At 40.4% G+C, this 23,524-nt stretch overlaps 1 protein-coding gene across 2 annotated transcripts in view; it reads right to left on the minus strand.

The window, feature by feature from the left end:
* syt16 (synaptotagmin XVI) overlaps positions 1-23,524 on the minus strand; it is a 52,428-nt gene that overhangs the window by 25,939 nt on the left and 2,965 nt on the right. Inside the window, exon 2 of one of the 2 annotated variants that reach the window (XM_049596715.1) lies at positions 1,275-1,448. In XM_049596715.1, the coding sequence (XP_049452672.1) occupies positions 1,275-1,448 (174 nt within the window). Of the gene's footprint in view, positions 1-1,274; positions 1,518-23,524 lie in introns of both variants that reach the window. The other variant, XM_049596714.1, reaches the window with a different exon arrangement.

Genomic DNA, 23,524 nt, shown 5'->3' on the forward strand with positions numbered 1-23,524 from the left:
ATGCCAGCCCATGACTACTGACAAGGTTTTAGTGTCTGTTTGAGATGCACCAGGCATTCAACTAAGTCCAATGTAAACCCATCTGCAGCGATGACGTACTATAAAGGCTGAGAAAGGCAGGACTTTCACCCAGAGCGCTGCTCATGTGTTATGTGACTTGTTTACTTACCTACTTAAGTAAGTTATATAACAATCACACTTATCTTAACCCAAACTATGACCTTAAGTCTAAACCTAACCAAGTAGTTTTATTGCCTAAACCTAAAGTAGTTTTCCGAAACCTATTTTCCTGTGAAAATGTAGGTTTATTTTGAAAGTACATTGTAGCATTTAACAAGTAGAAACTGACACTCCTTTCCTGATTGTCCAAAACTGATGATCAAGGGGTACCCAGAGCATCATAGTTTGAAGTGTAGGGCCACTGAGCAAGCTGCCATATTCCACGAGTGCGCTGTGTCAGTTCCTGCTAGTTATGTGCCACAGTGTCCTTTCTAAACAAACTTCAGCCTTCATAGGAAACAAAGGCTTCCTCAACTTCTGAGTGAAAACATGTTGGCCTTGGCATAAATCAAAGCTGGAGACACTGCACAGAAGTTACAAGGTGGATAAAGAAACTGTCTTTCATTGAAAATCAGTTCACCCATACAGCTGTGAGATTCTGTAAAATAAAAAGGTAAAACAAAATCCTAAATGTCTTGTGACTTCATCTGTCCAACAAGTCCTCCAAACTAAATGACAATATGTTGTCGTAATCAGGCAGTGTGGAGAGAAAAGTTGAAGCTGAGATGAAATGATTCGATAGGATAAAAAAGGTGCAGCTAAATGCTGCAGATTTACAGATATAATCATGAACAAGGGACATGGTTGGTATTTTAAAAAAACATGCTGGCAGGGCCGTCCTCAGCACGTCATAATGTCACTAAGTGAGTTTATTCTGTGTTTTAATAAACTACTAAATGGCATCAGCACTAAGTAATAATAAAAACAAAGACCTATATTTTATTTTCTGGTGGGCTAGAGTACATTCAGAGCTACCAGAGCTTCCTGTGATCAACATATGTTCTGCAAGAGCGCCGAAATGCAAAACAAATACTCAAAAAGTGCACAAAAATAACATATATGAATATTGCTTCCTGTAGCCTTAATTGTGGAAGTGCAGTTGACTAACTAAAACTGAAGAAACTGTTTTTAATCATCTTGACAGTTTTTGTGTCCGCTTGCCTACAAGGTTTCACTGTTCACTGATCAGGTAGACATAAAGAGATGTCACTTACCGAGCCCCTGGCGGATTCCCAGTCGTCCTTTCTTCCGGCGGCCATGTTGCTCCAGACAGCGCAGTCCACCGATGCGTGAGAAACACAGCTTCTTGTTGATGAAGAGGAAGAGGACGGCCAATGCCACGATGAAGACGCCCACTGCCGACAGGAAGCCGATGGCCTCTGGGGGGACTGGCAGGAGGAGGGAGAGGGAGAGGGGACACACAATGACACACTGATCAGACCACACAAACAGACAGTCTGGACACATTCGCGCACACACGCACACACACAGTACGCATGGTACATGTGATACACACAGACAGAATGAGTGACACTTTAGTATTTGAGTTACCCTCAGTGCCTTGCTCAAGAGCAGAGTCAGTGTAAAACATCTGCTACAGTGCAGCAGCTGGAAAAAGACAGTTTACCGGCTGAACCAGCAGCGCTGTGCCTTGCAAGAGCACTTCTGGGTAATCTTCTGGGTAATTCTATCAAACAAGAACTGAAATTAAAATCGTTTTCTATCTTCATTTACTGTTCGCCAAGATATTAGTAATTATTTCCTTTACCGTGATACTTTTTCTGTGACACATCAGTAATTTGAATTTACAGCGTCCTCAATTGACCTTTACGAAAGCCTAATTGTTGGCTTGGAGTGTCGCTCAACAGAAATTACGAATTTTTGACAGAGAAAAGTGTCGCTCAACACTTTTTTTTAATGCCGTACAACTGCATAATTTTGTTATGTTGTAGACAACTTCATATTTGTCACACAAACTTCTAAAACCACAGATTTCAGATTCACATTATTCAGCATCTGTTCACAGAAGCAGCCGTTTGTCAGCAGCAGGAGCTCCTGTGGAGCTGAGAGAACAGCAGCCGGCCAAACTGCCTTCACTAAGCTGACTGACAGCAGACATTTACTGAACCAAAACATTTTTCATGTCAGTACCACGGGAGACATATACAGCAGGATATCTGTGTGATTTTGAACAGCTGTCTGTGCAGATTACGGCGGCGGAAACATTTCACTGAAGCATAAATTGAAAATGTGACTCAAGACGGCAAATGTAGCTGCTATCATCCACGTTACTGTTTCTGAAATGGGGTTGTGTACTCCTAGGGGTAATTTAGAGTACTAAAATAATAATCAAATAATAATAAATAAATAATTCCCTTAAATAATGATTTCACTAAATTATAAGTGCAACTTATATTTGACACATAGCATTTAAGCGTTTTTTAGTAACAAGGTTGTTGTTTGTGACTGGAAATGACAATTACACATTTACAAAATGTGCAGAAACAAACACTGAATAAATCAAATTAAATCAAATTGACACCGATGGTCAGCAGGAGAAGCTTGGTTGACACTATGTACAGTCTGAGGGCAACACTGCCTGAGAAGACAAGTTCTTAGTCTCCTCCATCATAGTTACAAGGAAGTGGTGATTTAAGTTTGATCTGTTTTTAACCTTGGCTTGTTAAAGTAGCTCTTTACTGTATTTTTTTAATGCCGTGATTGGTAATGGGGAGAAGAACTGCAAGTCAAGAGAGAGAAAAACTGAAAGTAATTTATAAAACACAAAGAGAGAGTAAGAGGAAATAGACAGAGAAAGGGGATGGGAGGAGAGAGTGATGACAGATATATGTTTATGAAAAAAGGAAGAGACAAATCAAGGAGAGGAGAGAGGCAGAACAACATCTGGACAGAAATAGAAAGACAGGAGTGATGAAAGTTGCAGTGAGGATACAGATGAGTGAAAACTAGACAGAAACCAAAACAGAGAGTAAATATAAAAAGAGGAGGAAGCGAGAAGCTGATGTGGAGATGGAGAGAGATGAGGTGATACGAGGCGTACTACTCTGCTCTCAATGAGGCGGCTGAGACTTAATACAGATGAATAGAAATGCATAACGGGGGGTCGACGTCTCCCGTTTCCACGGTAACGTCTCAGAGTGCAGAGAACTGAATCAATGAGAGCAAACGGAGACGAGTGCACATCCTGCTGAGAGCAGACGCCAAAGAAAGGACTCGGCAGCATAGGTGTGTGTGTTTGTGTGTGTGTGAGGGTGTAATATTAATAGGTTTTATTTATTTCATACACCACCTTTTGTTTTTTCATTCTTCGTGTCGCACGCTGTCATTTTTAGGAATTGAATCTCCCACGCTGTACAGTTGCATCTTATTAATATGCTCTAAAAACATCCAACACATCACCAAGCAATGGTGTGTGTGTGTGTGTGTGTGAGGGTGTAATAGTAATAGGTTTTATTTATTTCATATACCACCTTTTGTTTTTTCATTCTTTGTGTCGCACACTGTCATTTTTAGGAATTGAATCTCCCACGCTGTACAGATGTATCTTATTAATATGCTCTAAAAACATCCAACACATCACCAAGCAACGGTGTGTGTGTGTGTGTGTGTAAATAATGAGCATCATCAGCAGCTGGTTCCTGTTGCAATGATGCTGCCTTTGCTTAAGCTGCACGCAACAGCGTTTGTAATATTTTCTGCCTTCCATATGCCTAGACGCCAGTACTTGTATCAGTGGTGAAGGAAGAACTCTTAACTGAAGTAAAAATACCAACACGAAAGTATAGAGTAACATAAAATGGAAGTACTTAAGTAAAGTACAAGTACCTTAAATTGTTCTTACGTACAGTACTTGAGGAAATGGACCTTGTTTCTTTCCACTGAACTGTATTATTCTCAGGCAAGCATAGGTATGCGTAACAACAGTGCATGAGAAAAGTTTCAGCCGGAATTGTTCGCATACGGCTCTCATCATGGAGATGGCAAAGCCAACAGCTAGCAGCTAACCGTGCTAATAGTGCAAACAGTGCTGACAGATACACTTGCTTATCAACTAGCATTTGCGCAGACAACTGGCTGCGTGAACGGAACAGCCCATTCTCACTCCAAAGCCATCAAATACCACCGCTTAGTCAGTCATTATCGGCATCACTGACACCAAAAGGGACCTCTTATGGCGGTATGGTACCCTGCTGGGCAGCATCAGTTTGTAATGCAGCCAGGTGGAACCTTTGGCAGTGATATGATACACCACTTTTTGTTGGTATGAGTAAGAAAAGTCTTTGCCGGAATTGTCTGCACATGGCTCTCAACATGGAGGTGGCTAAGCCAGCAGCTAGCCGCTAACCGTGCTAATAGTGCTAACAATGGCAACAGTGCTGACAGAGCTAATAGTGTTAACCTCGGGGGGTCCAGAGGGTTGGCACTACACTTACATGATGATGCTGTCATCATTATCAGCTGAAACCATCTGTAACTGCTGTATGCAGTGCAGAGGGGTGGAAATTAGCTAGCCTTTGGGATACACACACAGGAAATCACATCCTCTAACATGCACTTGCTGCAACAGAGAAGCTCAGATTACAACACACACAGAGGGAGCGTGACTACATTTTCTGCTCATGACACCATTACTCCACTATATCTTTACATATCAAACAGTTGCTAGTTTGCTGCTAAATTAATGCAGCTTTAAACACTGACTGTAATCACCAAACTGCTGAACTAACAACGTACTATACAATGGGGAATACACAGTTTTCTTCCAATTAAAACCCACAGACAACGAAAGGAAGAACTCTGTCGTGTCGACCCACTTTCTTTATGTTCAGCTGCTGTTCACTCCCACAGAGAGAGATATCTGGAAGGGCTAACACATGACAGATGCAGCATGGGAACACTTCTGCACTGATTATAAAACAGTTCAAGTTTCACTTTAAATAAAACATCACCACCTCCTCCTCTTTCCTCACCTACACACACTTATGACGACAGTGACAGAAAAGACGCTCCTGTCTCTCAACACAGACCTGGAGGAGCTGATTTATCTGTGTATCATTGATGTTATTTTTATCTGGTTCTACCTCCATGACCAAATGTGTTGAGGGATGTAAAGCTGGTTGGATATTAGGTGGCTTATTATGTAATTTTGTACATCATCGTCTCCAAAGGGTGCATTCTATTGACTAATGCAACCAATGCTGCTTTCACATGCTAATGTGCTAAATGTTAACTACATGCCAAACTTTACATAGTAAACACTGTCTGTTTTATCAGGCTGTAGATTCAGATTGTATGGGTCCACTTACATTATTATCATTATTATACATGTTTTCTTTTGGTATAACAACAGCAACACAACTTCCTTCTCGACAGCCCAGTTTCTTTTCCTCTAACTTCCACCACACATTTTATGAACCATAAAAAACAACAATAACGTGACCAAGGAAGAAAAGCTTAAAGGTGTAAAATGCAGGAATTGTCGGTTGATGTTAATTAACAGTATACGCAGAGAGAGTGAAAGCCTACCCCAGATACACTGTCCTCTTTGTTATATTTAGGCACAAAAACAACTTGGTTATGGTAAAGAAAATGGCACAAAAGACCACATGGTTTTGATGCCACAATTGCATATGGAATTGTCTCAGTGGCTGCGGTTACATGATGGCTTCTCATTCAGAATGAAATAAATCTGAATGAAATCATTCGGAATTAAAGTTTTTCCAGGTAGTTTACATGGGAAATATTCATCCCGAATGAGGGTTTACACAGGAGATCAGTTTAATTGCCTTTATTCGAGTCTGCGCAAGGTTTGGGGCAGGGAAGGTTTCTGATTGGATAGGGGGCGGGGCGGATGTTACATGTTTACGTTTACCGGAAGAAAACACTGTAGACCTCACTCCGGATAACAAGATGCTTGACGACGCTGTTGTTAGTGCCTTTTCAGGCTTGTTTTGCTTATATTCTTGAAGCAGCAGTACGACAACAACCTTGTTCTGCTAATGCTTCGTCTGTTGAGGAGGAGAAGGGAGGTAGAAGGTCGAAGAAGGGAGGTAGAAGACCGTGCTTTGGCAATATGGAAACCAGTGAGCGCAATGAGTCCGACTGCTCTATCTCAGCCTGTTGCTATGCGCGCTATATACGTCATCGCGCCAGAAAGGCAAGGAAACGAGCATGCGCAGAAAGACCAGAATGAACTTAAAGAGGAATAAGCGTGTACATGCACACAAAATTCTTTCATTCGGAATGACAAACGGAATAAACCACCCCCTTTAATCGGCTTTAATTTTCAATCGGAATGACCGTTTACATGACCACTTTTAATCAGAATGGCCTTTCATTCCAAATGAAAGTGAAATTAAACTGTCCATGTAAACGTATTGAGTGTCTCTCAAAAAATACCCAGTTTTGGCGCCACAATCATAGTTGGAAATGTCTCGATGTCTCGCTAAAAAACATATGGTTTTAATACCACAATCGCATCTGGAAATGTCTCCATGCCTCGCTAAAAAACACCCAGTTTTGATGCCACAATTTTGACTGGAAATGTTCCAATGTCTCGCTAAAAATACAGGGTTTTGATGCCACAATTGCAGCTGGAAATGCAGCAATTTTTTGCCTAAAAATGCTCGCTTTTGATGCCACAGTTGCCTCTGGAAATGTCTCCATGTCCCACCAAAAGATACCCAGTTTTGGTGCCACAGCTAGAAATGTCCTGAGATCTCACTAAAAAACACTTGGTTTTGTTGCCACAATCCTAGCATCAAATGGCAGGATTTGATGCCTGAAAATGCTTTGACATCTTGCTGGAAAATACTCGATTTTGATTCCACAATCGTGGCTGGAAATGCCATGATGCCTCACTAAAAAATACCTGGTTTTGATGCCACATCACGGCTGGAAATGTCCCTATTTCTCGCTTAAACACAGCTGGTTTTGGTGTTAAACCCCCCTCCCGATTTTGGTGCCACAAATCCAGCTAGAAATGCTGCTGTGTCTTGTGAAAAAAAGGGTGGTCTGCTGCTTGCCAGCTATCTCGCCTATGTTTAAAAATTTGAAAGATCAAAACATATTCAACACCTAAATTGCATCTAAAAGATCAAGACAAAGATCTAACTGAAAAAAACAAACAAACAAACAAAAAAAAACAGAAAAGCCTGTCAATTCCATTTAAAATAATTTACAATAAAAATAAACCCCCTGTTGAAATGAACACAGTGTGACAGTAACTGTCTGGACGGTGTGTTCAGGTGCGGCAGTAAAGTGGAGAATTTCCCCTCTCAGCTGCTCAGACTGTCACAGACACTGAGCTCAGTGTTGGAGACTCAGAGAGCCTCCGACTGTCTGCATCCAGATGGACAGGAAGAAACCCTGGGTCAAAGTCTGGACTCACACCTGCTGCACACAAACGCACACACACACACACACACACACACACACACGGCTCAAACATGGGCACAGTTCATTCCAAAAGCAGAGATCCCTGTTTGTTTAACTCTCCCTAACACACAACACACGTATTATACACAAATGAAATGCCCATCACGTCTTCAAATAGCCTTTATTATACTATCTTATGTTCAGATGTCATACTATTTTATCATCATATACTATATTTTATTTCTTGAAATTTCGTTACAAGAATAATTTTATATATTATTAATCAAATTATATATCCCCAGTTGACATATACCAGACTTGCTGACTGCTGCTGTCAATCCACTATCGCATTTTTTTTTACTTTTATTGCTCTTGTCTATTTTCACTTATATTGCATTTTAGTTTTTTTCATCTCTATCAGGGATGTACGATATTGGATTTTTTGCTGATATCCGATATGCTAATATATAACCCCTCATTTGACCAATACTGATATCAATATATCCACTTTTTCCTTGACCTAATTTTACTGATCATCAAGCCTCTTCTGTAGTGGAATTAACATCATGACGGCCCACCAGCACATGGAGACATGAAATACAATACTTTTCAATGTATGTAATATTCATTCACTGTGCAAATTAATAAAAAGTATGATTCTGATTAATTTTAAAGCCGATATTAGCCAATGCCGATGACGCAGAGATATTATCATGCATCCCGAATGTTTGTTTATTTCTGTCCTTGTGCTGTAGAAACAAATTTCCCCACTGGGTATCGATAAAGGTTTACCTCACCTCACCTCATCCAACCAACAATCCCATACCCAAATGATATTCAGTTTACAATGACAGAGAACAGGAAAAGCATTAGGGAGGCTGGAAAGAGCCATTTTTTTTACTCTGCTTGATAAATAGCAGTTAAAGGTTACTGTAAACATTGCTGTTCTCTTTTGGCTTATTGACTAATCTAATTACCAATGTTTAATGATACAAAATACTGTGAAAGTGATGCACCAGAAGAAGCATAAAAACTCTCAGTCTCAAAACTTTTCTGAACGGAGAGGCTTTGGCATATTTTTCTTCAACTTTCCCTCTAAAAATCAGACTGGTTTGTACATGTTTACTAAATGGCTAAACAGTATAAGAGTGTACAGCCATGCTACAGCAGCTCTGTGAGGCTGAGCTAAGCTTCAGTTGCAATGTAAACATGCAAATATTTAGTATACTGTTTACCGTGTCTACTGTGAAAGCATGCTAACGTCTGCTTATAACCATGAACACAAAGTACACAAAGCTGAGGCTGATGGAAAAAATCATTAATTTACTACTTTATACCACTACACATCATTGTTTTAATTGCTAATTAATTAGATATCTAATTATTTCATTGTCAACAACAGCCTAATGACAATTAAGAACTTGAAACTTTTGCGGCTAATACCTTAAAACTTCGTCAAATGCTACACAATTGTTGTCATTCTCATTTAGCCCCAAACTCGTAAGTAGAATCTCCTAGTCTTCAAACCCATAACAGCGAGCTATTACCTTCTTCTTACAACTTCTTGTTGTAGCGTACAGATAACTTACACATAAACATCATCAATACAGTGGTCAGATACTGATTCCGATTACCAACCTAAATTCATTGTTCGCAGCTAGTTAGAGCCACCAATACCTGGACGGCAGCGGCCTGCCACACCGACACCCGAAGATGAACAGTTCTTCTGCACGTCCCCCGAAACTCCATCAGAGTCATCCCAAAAGTACGCCGTCATGAAGTATTTTTCAGTTCCCAGACAAGACACAAAACAGGTGACCTGGAATTTATGAGCTCCCAAACTACAAGACAACAACTTCAGTGGTTGGGCAGGTCAGCCTGAGTGTTGTGATGAAACCACACTCCCTGAGTTTCAGCTGGCTGTTCAAATAGCCTACAACCCAATCCAGTGATCCTAATGACTAATGACATCAGCACAGCCCAGCCTAACCTCTTTAAGATACATATCATAGGTCTAAATACTGTGAAAACTGCTTGAGGGGCACCCACTGGTTAACACTGACACATTTACAGAAAAGATAAAGTAGAATCACAAATTGGACCAATTGGAAATTTGACCTGATGATGGTGCTCAATGAAAAGTTAAGCTCTTGTCAAATGAGTTCACATGATGCTGATCCACCCTATCGCCTTCAGGGAAAGCTTTCTGTACTTCTCGGTATAGCAGGACTGTTGTGTCTAGTGTCTATAGCGTTATGTAAGAGGACCATAACGATGGAGCAGCCATGAGAAGTATGGCGGGAAATCCCAAGAAATGTCCAAGACAAGTTTGCGGATGGTGGATTCTCCAGAAACTTGTCCTTATTTTCTCAAGAGGAGTTGAATGTTATTATAAAGCTGGTTGAACTCTATATTTCAACAACACTGTGGTTAACATGATGTGGTTGATGTGGTTCTGTTTGCTTCATCACACCCTGACCTCCAGCGTGCACTGAGGCGGCTCGCAGCTGGGTGTGAAGCAGGCGGGATGAGAGTCAACACCTCCAAAACTGAAGCCATGGTTCTCTGCCAGAAACCGGTGGATTACTGCTTCAAGCGAGGGAGTTCAAGTGTCTCGGGGTCTTGTTCACAAATGAGGGTAGAATGGAGCGTGAGATGGATCGGTGGAGATGAGCTGGAAGGTGAAGCTTTCTATTTACTGGTCCATCTACATCCCAACCCTCACCTATGGTCATGAGCTCTGGGTAGTGACCAAAAGAATGAGATTGTGGACACAAGCGGCCGAAATGAGTTTCCTCTGTGGGGTGGCTGGGCTCAGCCTTAGAGATAGGGTGAGAAGCTCGGACATCCAGAGTAGGGCCACTGCTCCTTCGTGTCGAAAGTGGTCGGAGGTTCAGGCATCTGATCAGGATGCCTCCTGGGTGCCTCCCGTTAGAGGTAGTCCAGGCACATCCCACTGGAAGAAGGCCCTGGGGCGGACCAAGAACATGCTGGAGGGATTACATATCTCATCTGGCCTGGGAACACCTTGGGGTCTCCCTAGGAGGAGCTCGAATGCGTTGCTGAGGAGAGGGATGTCTGGGGTGCTTTGCTAAGGCTGCTATCCCGCGACCTGGCTGGGGATAAGCAGATGAAAATGGATGGATGGATGGATGCAGTTCACGTGCGGTCAGATTTAGGCACTACTTGGTTAGGAAAAGATGTTGTTTTGGCTTAAAATAACTGGTTTTGGGGTTGCTAAAAAATACACAAGTTTGGTGGCTAAAAAGCCTATGGAAACACAGCAATGACTCGCAAAAAACAACCGGTTTTATTGTTTGTTGGTCTTGAACGATGGACTGCAGCTTGGCGACGTTTCACCTAGGAGTCACGCCATTCACAATCCCCTCCGTCTCCCGATGACAAAGTCAGTTCATATATTATGCCACTTTAGAAACCTTGATATGACACTTCTGAAACGTGCAAATGTAATGAATCCACTACCAACATTTTCTTCAGGCGACTGGGCTGCACACATCGACAGAGTTTGTGTAACTACTCTTACTGCCAGAGGGGGGAGACAAAAGTTCTACACTGCAGGTTTTATTAATTTCTTACAATTTTTGCTCCTGTGTTTTTGGTTTTTCGAAAGGCAAAAATAAATCACCACACTCCAAACCCTTTAAAAGACAAGTGTTGCTTTGACAGTCCCATGCACACCAACATGAAGAGATATCTAAAGCTGAGGAATCAAAATGTCAATGAAAACTTCACAATCCACTCCTGCATCATAATCCAGATCTCATCTGCTCTTCTGTACTCTTGACGTTTTACCAAAATGGGTGGACAACAATATTTCAGGTGGACGGAAAACGCACAGCGCCAAAGCTCGGTAACTGCTGTGAATATCTGTGGACCACAGAGGATGGTTCCTAATGTTTTTAGTGATCTTGTGATTGTAGATGATGGTGATGATGATGATGTGATTCAAGCTTTGGTCCATTATGTAACAAATTTGCTTTAAATTTGACATGTATAAACTTAAAGGCACTGCAGAAAAGTTCAGTTTCATCAGTTCTCTTTCACTTTCTTGTAGACAAAATTTAAATCAGAATACATGAGATTATATTAGTCTAAAATAATCTCTGTGGAGGGTGAATTGCATCATTGCACCAGCAGAGAATCAGCTGGAGAGTATTGATGAAACAGTTTGTCGAACGTGTTAAGAGCAAATTAAAATGAATGAATGTACAAACAAGGATTAAGGAGGCGATGTGACCCAGAAGTCAATGAGAGGCATCGGATCAGGCTAATGAGATGGAGAGATCGAACCAACGGCGATGAAAAAAAAATCCACAATCGCTAATCTGTGACAGACACGGTTGTGAAAGGTTGTTTGTGTATGTGTGTGTGTGTGTGTGTGAATACTAAATTCTTATCCCCTGATTACTATGCAGCTGCTGACTTTTCCACCCCAGCTTTGAAGTGAGTAGCTCCAGAGGAGAAAAGAGAACACTTTGATGTGAGCCTTAGATTAGGATGGAGAAAAAAAAAGAAGAAGAAGAAGACACAGCAGCAGCGAAGGCCACGCTGTTACTGCTCATTAATGAGAGATCCCGAAGAGGGCGAACACGGTGCTTTGTAGTTTTTTCTTTCTTCTTTTTTAGCGATGAATAAAAGGAGCGCCTGCTGTTTCTTTCAGTTCGTTGTAAGGTCACTCATTAATGTGGGTAATTAGTTTCAGGACTGTAGGCGTGCGTGTGTGTGTGTGTGTGTGTGTGTGTGTCCTGGCCCTTTGCCTACACATGATTATTATTATCATAAAACTCTGCTGAATGCTCTGACCTCAGAAGTGATGACAGTAGTATTCAGATCATTTGCTTAAAGGAACAGTTCACCCCAAAAACTCTTGACGACAGACGGTAAGGCTTGTTGTTTTTAGGCGGAGCCAGTTTCTGGAAAACTTGCGCCCCCTACAGGTCAATTAAAAGGAGTGAGGAGTCATTTTGTTAGTTTATCTGCAGATTCTGCCCTCTGCCTGTTTTTCTTATTTTCTTCCTAGTATCTGTGTTGAGGACATTGTGGGCACATCACACAGATGAGGTTGGGACTACAAAAAGGCAGCAACCAGGTACCAGCCCGTAAGTGGCACGCATCCAAGAGTAACTTACAAAAAACTGTGGATACAGTGCCAAACTAGAATTACCGCCTCGCGATTGTATGCCTCTGTGAACCTGTGAAGTTGCAAAAACATGGATGCTTCACACATATTTTCCCGCCAGCAGCATAAAAGATCTATATAATCAGCACAGTTTCAAGGTGGGCACCTGAGATAAGTATCACCAATTCAGTATCTGACCAAAAGTCTCTCCTTCTGTTCCTGAGATACCTTGAGTAATGGCCAGAAAAGTGCTTTTCCAGAACATTATGAGGTCACAGTGAAGTTAATCTTATGTTATCACTTCATCATTTTATCCTTCTTGACATTTGTGTGATGTTTTGTCATAATTAGTGAAGTAATTCCTAACTTGAAAAAACAAAAACATGTTTTGTGAGGTCACAGTGACCTTGACCTTTAAGCACCAAATTCTACTCATTCTTGAGTTCAAGTGGACATGTGTGCGAAATCTGAAGAAATTCCCTCAAGTTGTTCTTGAGAAACCATGTTCATGAGAATGAGGCAGATGCAAGGTCATGGTGACCTTGATCTTTGACCAACAAAATCTAGTCAGGTCATCTTTGAGTCAAAGTGGACCTTTGTGTTAAATTTGAAAAAACAAACAAAAAAAATCTGCGAAATCTGAAGAAATTCCCTCAAGGCATTCTTGAGATATCACATTTATGAGAATGGGACCTATAAGGTCACAGTTACCTTGACCTTTGACCTTCAACCACTAAAAAGTAATCAGTTCATTGTTAAGTAAGAGTGGATATCTGTGCCAGATTTGAAGAAATTCCCTCAAGGTGTTCGTGAGATATCATGTTTATGATCATGTTTTGATGACTAGGTCACAGTGACCTTGACCATTGACCACTACATTCTAATCACTTCATCTTTCAGTCCAAGTGGACATTTGTGCCAATTACGAAGAAAATCCCTTTAAGGCATTCCTGAGGTATTGTGTTCACGAGAATGGGATGCATGGATAGATACATATGGACAGAAAGATGTACGGACAGACAACCCAAAAACATAATGCCTCTAGCCACGGCTATCACTGGCGTGGAGACATAAAACATGTAAATAACAAACGAGAGTGAATCTGGGGTTGTCTTTCACTTGCACTGGTAATACTATTTACAAACAGTGACTGACAATTCCTACAGGGTGTACCTTTAAATGATAAGTAAAAAGTACAGTGTTTATCTTTGAGATACTGTGGAGGAAAGTATAAAGTAGCATGTACTCAAATGTCCTTACTTTCCAACGCTGGTCCTCAGTTTACTGAAGATTCTTTCTCTGTAGTAAGAAGTCTAGATGTGAGTGAGGCCACCTTCATGCTAATTTTGAATATTTTTCCTCCTCTCTGTTTTGGCTTTCTGTCCTCACTGAACCGGGCGTTTTTCACTCCCACAGACAAATCTGAAAATGCTTGTCTCGTGTTCTGTGGGTGTGAAAAACAAAGCTTCTCCAAAACAATGACGTACGCCCGTTCAGATGGGGTTGGATGTTACAGAAGCTGACTTCTCTTCTCGCCTTCTGGTTCTTCTGTTACTGCTGGTTTTGAATGACAGTTTATCCAGTGCCATGAGTTGTTATTGATCTGCAAACTTTTACAGATAACATCAACTGCAACTAAGATATAAAAGTAACAATGAGGCCTGGCTCACAGTCGGCATACCAGTTGGGGTTATGGTCATATTTTTCTACACCAAACTGGTGTTTAAATCCCATTTAAATGTATTTTCAACAGCCAGAAGAAAATGTTGTCATTGTACGTTTCTGTAAACCATGAATACGTTACATTTACACATTTCATATATATCATATCAGCTTTTGTAAGTGATGTAGTACATGAGCTGACTTTGTCATGTGGAGGTGGAGGGGATGGTGGATGGCATGTCATTTAAGCAAGATGCCTGCCAAGCTGCAGATCACTGTTTGAGACCAACAAATAACAAAACCAGTTTATCAAGTCATTGCTGTGTTTCCAGCAGCTTTTCAGGTTCAAACCGTGGGTGTTTTTTGTGACAAACCCTGTCTCTTTCTCTGCCACAGTTCTTTCTTGCTGCCATCCTGTGCACCCTCCACCTCCCCATCACCACCTAGTCTTTACAGATTCATCAGCCTCATCTGCCTCAGCAGTCAGCAGCCTCATCAGCCACCACCAGTGTCTGGACTCTATGGGGGGATTTATCCTGCTGCCGCTCAGATGTCCCTCGATCATAAAATATATCCCTCTGGTGTCCAAGCACCAAAGGCTTCTGTCACATCTTAATCAACATAAATCATCTGTTAATCTCATATTCTGTATTAAATATTATCTTTACTTCATTCTTCTGTCTCTCCTGATTGAAGCTGCTTATTTTCCAGCCAGGACTGTGCCCCAAAAAACAGGTATTTTAAGCCCAAACATGATCTTTTCCTAACCATATCCAATTTGTTTCTTCAACTAAACCTAACCACACATCAATCAAAGCAATGTTGAAATGTAAAAAATTCAACGTAACTGCTTCTTAATAAAGTATTCGTGGTTTTCAGAAATGTACAATGTAGGGTTGCAGCGATATACCGGTTTCAAGGTATACCGTGATATAAAAGTTGACGATTATCATACCGTTTACATTTGCTTATCTACAATCTCACCATCTCAGTAATTTTTTGAAGGGAGACTTTTTACACATACTTCTATCAACAAAATGGTTTCGGGCTTCAATTATAAGAAGAAAACATTTGTTCAATCAAAAATAACCCTGACACTTTCATTCCTTTAAAGTCGTTATGACTGATAATAATATATATTCTGTAATACCGTGATATCGTGATTGTACCTTGAAAATCTCATATCGCCTAGCCTAGTACAATGCCAACATTTTTACTGGCAACTGGGTTATATTTAATCATATCCTCAGTGTTTCTTTATTAAGTACACAGGACTCTCCTGGATAATGTTACGTTATGGCCACCAGTTTTAATAGTTTCATCTTAATCTCAGATAAATGTGTTTTCGCCATCATTTTTGGAATGGCAGATGGCCAATATACAACAATACCCATGAGCCTCCACCACCGTTTCTATGGAAAAGAAGCTAGTCAGGTGAGCATCAGAGCTCTGGCAAAACCATAATGCTTTGTTGCACCACTATAACTTGACAATTGACACAGAATTGGAAACTGACATGCAAAAAAAATAATTTTAGGCTCTGTAATTACAGGTCTCTCGCTGAAATGCACGTTGGGACTTGTAGTTACCCTCTACTGTTATGTTCATCCATGCCATGGAAAGTATAAAGTGAAATAAAGTGCTCCACCTGTCAGTCATCCCACATTTTTATATACAAAATGTGAATAAGGTTTTGCTTCTAGAACCAGGGGCACCTGAAAAATGTCCTCCCGACTTCACAACTTTATTGACAGCGTTATCTTTCTGTGAAAAGATTTACAATCAGATGCCATTGATGCTCTGATCACTCCATCCCACTGATCACTAAAAAAAAAAAAAACATGCTGGACTTCAGAGCTGACATGTGACGTTCACTGGCTGTTGTTGTTATCGGGGCTGGAGGTCAAATCAACCCAAGAACATTAGCACATCATGTTTTCAGTCTGACTCAAACCCACTGACCGCAAGACAAATGCTCGTACACACACACACATGCAAACACACACACCTGAAAAATCATAGTTTCCCTGGAAACAGCCCGGTGGCTCTATTAAGGTATAATGAATGTGCCTTTTCCCACCCACATGTAAGAAGGTCTCATGTTACCATGGCGCTGTCTGTCTGTTCGTCCTGATTGGCCGGGAGGACGAGAGTATCTCAGGGTTGAGATGAAGAGTGAGAAGAGAAGAAAACAACCAAGAGGAGGTTTCACATCAGAGAGAAGCTCTAAGTATAAAGCAAGGCATCAAAAGAGCCGAACACCCATTCACTGAATCACTGAATACACAGCCTGCATTCACGTAACCCCAAAAATACTCTATATACTACTGATGAGCAACAGAGGATTTAAATGTAATGCCAACTCAATTATGTGATTTTTAAACCAACATAATAGGGAAAAGTTTGGAAGCTATGCATCTGCAAAGTCACAAAACTCTCACACTAAATGAACCTGCGAGATTATTGTTATCTTTAGAGTACTCACACACAACATTAGAGGTTAGAGAAAGGTCTTTGTCAACACGGTCACCAAGCAGGATGTTTATTGTTTCAATACTGAACCAAAACCATCATCTTTCCTTAAAGGTGTAGTACGTAGGATTGTAAGGATTTTCCTTAAAACTCAGACGGAAGTAACTCGCTCAATAATCACTTACATCCCACTCTCAGTGTGTGGAGGTGTATTTATTTGTTGAGACTCTGCCCTCAGCCGGGATTTCTCTTCTTATTTTCTGTGTTCGGGACGTTTATGGGTGTGTACCTCCAGAGCGCTCAGGTGAGGTCGGGGCTTTATGTAAACGTAGTGACCTGGAATCTCATTTATAAAACAATGCGTAGGATCCATGCTAAAAATGTACGTACGAACAAAAGGCAAAAAATATTCGACAGTTTCTACAATCAGGCCTCCACCTCACCATCTATGTCGCCAATTTCCCGTCTCAAAATTGTCTGTAAGCATGGGTCCCATCAAGTCTGCTTTTATACGTCACAACTTTTGTGTTGGAAGTGACGTACGCCTCTTTCAGGCCTTGTTTTGTGTGTACATAATGTTTATAAATGAGGCCCCTGGTGCCAGGCGGTAAGCAGCAGGCATCCAAGAGATGGCGGCGAAAAGACACAGATAAAGCGAGGGGAACGCCAAACTAGAGTGAATCTGGAGCTGGCTTTTACTTTCTATTTTGCTGGTCAGCGTGTTCACAAACAGTAACTGACAATCCTGCATAGTAAACCTTTAACCTTAACCAAAGTGGTGTTGTTGCCTAAACCTGACTACACACAGGACAGATTCTCTAATGTCTGATTGTTATTTTTCATGATTCATAATTAATCTTTATGTTGTGTTTGGTCCAGGAGGCAACACATAAAAAACATTTATACATCAAGACCCCTCTCTTCTCTCATTCTGTTAAATGTTAGATTTTTTAATAATTCATCCTATACTTAGGGTTTAAATAAATGTACCCCAAAAAATGGGATTTTTGGGACAAACAATTTGCAGAACAGTTTGTGGTTCAGTATTTTTTGACGTCATGTTTCCAAAAGAGCACCTCTGATAGATGCAGACAAAAGATTTCCCTCTGTTACAGCCCAAAATAGCACAAAGCCTTTACAGTGACACAGCTAACAGAGCTTTACCACTGCAATTTTTCATGTTACCAGACAGGAAATGTATTAAAACTGAACAAACTAAAATAATAGCTTCCACCATTTCAGACTTGACTGTACAGTGTGACTGTTGACGCAAAAGTCAACAGTATCAAGACAGTTTGACATAAAACAAGATAAAATAAAACAAGTCATAACTTAATTAATCCTGAGGGAAACTGCCGTGCAGCAGCTGCAGTATGAAGTAGGAGAGTGGGAAAATATGAGTGGTAACATATCAAATATCACTAGTACATAATGGTGAACGGCTCAAGTTTGCAAGTCAAAGTTTACTAAAGTTAAACACAATTTAAAACCTCCATGTGCTGATTTACTTTGCTACGAGTTTTGGTGTGACCGAGCACCTTCAAACATATCTATATACTGTATTATATTTAATTTTTACTTAGTGTTTTATATTTATCTCTGATGATAGTAAAGGTTACTGTTTGGCTGTAGAATATCCTGCTTCATTACATTTTTCGGTCCACTTAAGGAATAATTTGATGACTGTACAGCAGGCCTTTCTGTCTTTTACCCTCTGATATCAGTATTACATTTGCCTAAAACATCCAGTGTTCTGTTTGTAATTAGCCACAAACAATCCTCGGGCACATGTTCCTGAATACATGATGAAGTATTTTGTCATTTTCCAACTCTGATGTGGTTACGGCTGACAGGAAGTGAACTCAGCATCAGACTTTCAGCTTTCAGGCTTTGATTCAACGCCAAAACACAAACAATGACTTCCTGACATGAGAGGACTATCAAGCTGTGCACCAACACCACCATCTATCCAACTACTTAAAACTATCAATCAGAGAAACTGAGGCAGCAGAGGACCTCAAGCTCCAGCCAGAAAACATAGCAACACTGATGCTGAGGCGCCATCTGCTGGTTACAGGCTGCATTTCATCTGTGCAACATGGTAGCTGCTGAAACACCTACTGGGACATCACTGATGGAGGTGAGCTGAGGACATTTGAGACCATAAATCCCAAATAAATTGGAAAAAATTGATCTATTTGTAAAATGTTGACATCCAGTAGGTCCTCAAATGGATCATAAGCCTACGTGGCACATCACATGGCTAAAAAAGCCATGGCAAAATATTGTTATGGATTTATAAATGAAAGATACATCATCACTATAGGTTGCAGGAGAACAGGAGCTCAGATAAGGCTTTAGGGATTTTACCCTGTATGGAGGATTTAAACCTTGTATATGTAAGATGTGTTGGGTTTTATTTTTTGTTTCTTCAGATCTCTTTCAAAAGATCTTGATGTAAGAGAGACCCCCTGAATTTAATAAAGGTTATCATAACATATTTTGCTGCTTAGTTTCCGAACTTGGACTACCAAGACAGACGTTGATGCTTCATTGTTCTGCTCAGCCTCAACCAACTAGAACAGTAAAATCCTGCTTTCACATCCAGGGTTCCCACACATTTTGATTAACAAGATTTAAAAACTTTTCCAAGACTTTTTAAGGACCAGAAATAAAATTTCCATGACCATTCACAACGTATAACTTGAACAGAACTATTTAGTGTGCTCTATTCCAGATGTTACTTATATTATTATTATTGGAGATTCGCAGACGAGGAGCAGTAGAGCTTTGAAAAAAGAATGCTGCATACCTTTGAACGAACACTCTCTATTTTGAGAGCAATTAAAACAAAACCAAAGTGTGTATTGGCACTGTGAGTGACAGTTGAGCCCATGTCAATTGCTCTATCTCAAAAATTGTGGCACAGTTTAAAGTATCAGCCAGGCAAAGGTAGTGACACGTTGGGATTCATGACACTACATGTTAATTCACACTGTCGCAAGATTATTTTTCTTGCCCAACTTGCCTCGCATTATTCAAACATATCACATTCAAACTCTGTTCAAACATAATTCCAGCTAGCTGGCATACATGGAGGGAGAGACATAATGCTGGGAAAAATAAAGAAAGGCACGTGATGGTAAACAAAACATCTTCAGAAGGCAGTATTGACCCCCTCCACTTTTTACAGTCTGAAAACTAAGGTTATATCAAAAACCGATACGAAAATTGGAATAGTGTTTGTATCTTATGAGTTGTAAATTATATAAAGAATGAATGGAAATGAGAATAACTTCACAAGTCTGTATAAAATAAGTGGTAACAGTATCTATTTTAGTGGAGTTTGGGGGTTCTCGTTAAATATTGTAAGAGGAGATATATTTTGAAATCATGAGCTCCATAAGGTTAAATGGTTAAGGAATAAAAATATATTTTTGACATACTTTGTTACATTCAAAAATTGAACTTTAAAACACATGCCAATATTAAATCCTGCAACTTCCACCAATGAAATATCACCATACTTAACCATACAGTCTTTTTCTGCTTATTAAGCTTATTAACGCTTTTGTAGTCTCGCGCCTGGACTACTGTAATGCACTGTTTATATGCCTCAATAAATCTTCACTGGCTCGGTTTCAACGAGTGCAGAACGCTGCAGCTTGAATTTTAACTGGGACAAATCGAAGGTCACATATCACCCAAAATCTCACCTCCCTCCACTGGGTGCCAGTTAACTTTAGAATTGATTTCAAGATTCTTTTAATAACTTTTAAAGCTCAACAGGGTTTGGCCCCTCGTTATAAAGCCGAGCTTCTGACTACCTGTGTTCCAAGTTGTGACCTGAGATCTTCAAGCCTACCTCTGAGTCTCAAGCCGTTATTTTCATGCACTTTGTGAAGCACACTGTAACCCTGTTTAGATAAGTGCTATACAAATAAAATTATTATTATATAATATTAACATGAAAAAATGTACTTTATCGCCTCCTATTACACAGTTTGTTTATTGCACCACATTTGTTGTTCATGTGCAAAGTTTATTAATCAATGGGATGGCCTGGACTATGCAACATGCCAGCATATATTATCTTAAGTAACAGTAACCTGGTGTGTGAAGTTTTTGCTTATGATAACTTTGTAGTTGTATCTTGTTTTACCATAAATACATATTCTAATATTCACATTGCTTTGGGGTGTTGGGCAGAAATCAGGACACTGTAAGTGCAAATCTGAACTAAATCCAAGCTATAGGTAAAAAATAAAATGAGTTTAAACAGGTACCTCACCATCTCAGAGTGGTTTTATTATGCAGTTTATTGCCTACTGGTTGAGTCAATAAATTGATCAATTTTAACACATTTTGCTGTATTTTGCGTTATAAAATACATTCTGTTATGACCAACCATTTCATGAAGGGGACATATCAAAATAACTGAAAATTGTGGTCATGTTTTGGTCAGGGTATCTGAAAAACTAATGCCTTTTTGAGGATTTGTTCTTGTACTAACTGTGTCCCCCTGACTTTTAAATCAAAATTTCACCCCTGCACAGCAACATTTTTCTATTTTCTAACATTTGTCTAATAGTTTAAGTACATTTTCTTCATTATAATTACATACAATTACTTAAGTAACATTTTCAATACTGGACTTTTACTTGTAACAGAGTATTGAGTCATTTTACTCAAATAAATTAATGCAGTGATTCAGTACAATACATTATATTGAAATAGTTTCACAAGTGTGAAACAAGTTTCTGCGCCATGGTATCGTTCGTCCATCAATACCAGAGAGTAAAATTCTCTTTGAATAACAGCAGGTGAAACCAAACAACCAAGACAAGAAATGAGAAACTGGGCTCAATCATCACGCAGCATTTTCCAGATTTCAGAAATAAAACTCAAAACTCACATTTTCTACGTGTGAACCAGCCGTCTGCTGCTGCTGACTGAGTCTCATTATTTCCTCCTTCACTGGCCATGTCTTCACCTCCTCCTTCTCTCCTCACTCCTTTCTTTCTCTCTTCTCCTCCCCAAAAACAAACTCCTACTCATGCAGAGAACAAACTCGACCTCTCTCCTAAACTCTCTCCTTCATCCCTTTGTTCTCTTTCAATGAAGTCCAACTGTCCAGTCTGAGCTGTTCTGTGTCCTGTATGAACCGTCAATCAACACAGCTTTCTTGCCTCCCACTGGGCGAGGCGGACGGCTCTTCCTGAATCCCAGCAAGACACAACAACACAGAGGAAGGCGGGGAAAGTGACCCGCCAAGCACGATAGTGTAAGAAAATAAGGACCACAGGTCTAAAAAGTCAAAAATGGCATGCACAAAAAAATATTCAACAATTTCTACAATCAGACTTCTACCTCATAATCTGCGTCACCAATTTCCCATCTCCAAAATGTTTGTAAGCATGGGTCAAGTTCTCCCATCAACTCTGTTTATATAGATCACAACTTTTGCGTGGAAGTGGTGTACGGCTCTCTCATGCCAACACATAAAAGCATTTCCCGGTTGCCTTTCAGCCACTGAACCTGGGTGTTTTTCACTGACCCGTCCCTGCTTTTCCAGAACCTATTGTGCCACCAAAGCCAACCAAGCCAAACCATGATCTTTTCCTAACCATTTTCAAGTGATTTTTGTGCTTGAACCTAACTCCATCTTTACCACAGTGTTGCTGAGAAACATAAAGTTTCAACTTATCCACTACAAATACCGTATTAATGTATCTGTTTATATACTGTGTATGTAAGAGTGTATCATGAAAAATTCATTCATTTTCCTTAACCACTCATCCTGTTATGGGTCACGGGGGGGTGGAGCCTATCCCAGCTGACACTGGGTGAGAGGCAGGGTTCACCCTGGACAGGTCACCAGACTATCACAGGGCTGACACATAGAGACAGACAACCATTCACACTCACATTCACACCTACGGACAATTTAGAGTCACCAGTTAACCTGCATGTCTTTGGACTGTGGGAGGAAGCTGGAGCACCTGGAGGAAACCCACGCTGACACAGAGAGAACATGCAAACTCGGTCCTCAGAGACAAGAATGAGTAGAAATGATTGCGAGACGAAACCGAAACCTCCAAAATGTGGCCTAGAGACCGGTCTTCAAACTTTGCTTGCAGTCCCAACCCCTGCAGAAAGAGCTACAGACTCTTTTTGCTCATATCTTTGGTTTTCCAGCTCTTTTCCTGTCAGGTTACACCTGTAATAACTGATTTGTTTGGACACTTGGGGACCGACATTAACATGTCATCACCTTTTGAGTTGACGTGTTTAACTTGTTTGCAAACAGTTGCTTATTTCCACTTTCAGCAGTTACACAGCAACATGACTGTCCACAAGGAGAGGTGTTTGTGTTCATTTGATGAATATGGGTCCAATATTCACTCTATTTTAACTTAGTTATTGGTTTCTACCAACTCCTGAGAAATAATATGTGTTTCTTTAGCTGCGTAATGCCCCACAATGTTCCCCAGCTTGTCTCTGTGCTGTCTGCCGCTGAGCAGGTAGCGTACAGTGGATTTTAATTGCAGATGATTAACTTCACCCACTATAATTCCAACTCAACCAATTTAAATATCTTTCCCTCTGAGAAATCTTTATGTGACTCCAACCAGCCTGCGTAAAAAGGGGAAAGTGGCGAGATGTCTGGTTTCCTGTCAATGGTCCCCAGTCTTCAAATAAACAGGAACAAACATGGATTTCAAGGCGGTTTCTATTTCCTGACACAGCTAATCACACAGACCAGACAGCAGCGTTAAATATTACTCACGA

Source organism: Epinephelus fuscoguttatus, linkage group LG14 (genome assembly GCF_011397635.1).
Source record: "Epinephelus fuscoguttatus linkage group LG14, E.fuscoguttatus.final_Chr_v1".
Classification (NCBI taxonomy): Eukaryota; Metazoa; Chordata; class Actinopteri; order Perciformes; family Serranidae; genus Epinephelus; species Epinephelus fuscoguttatus.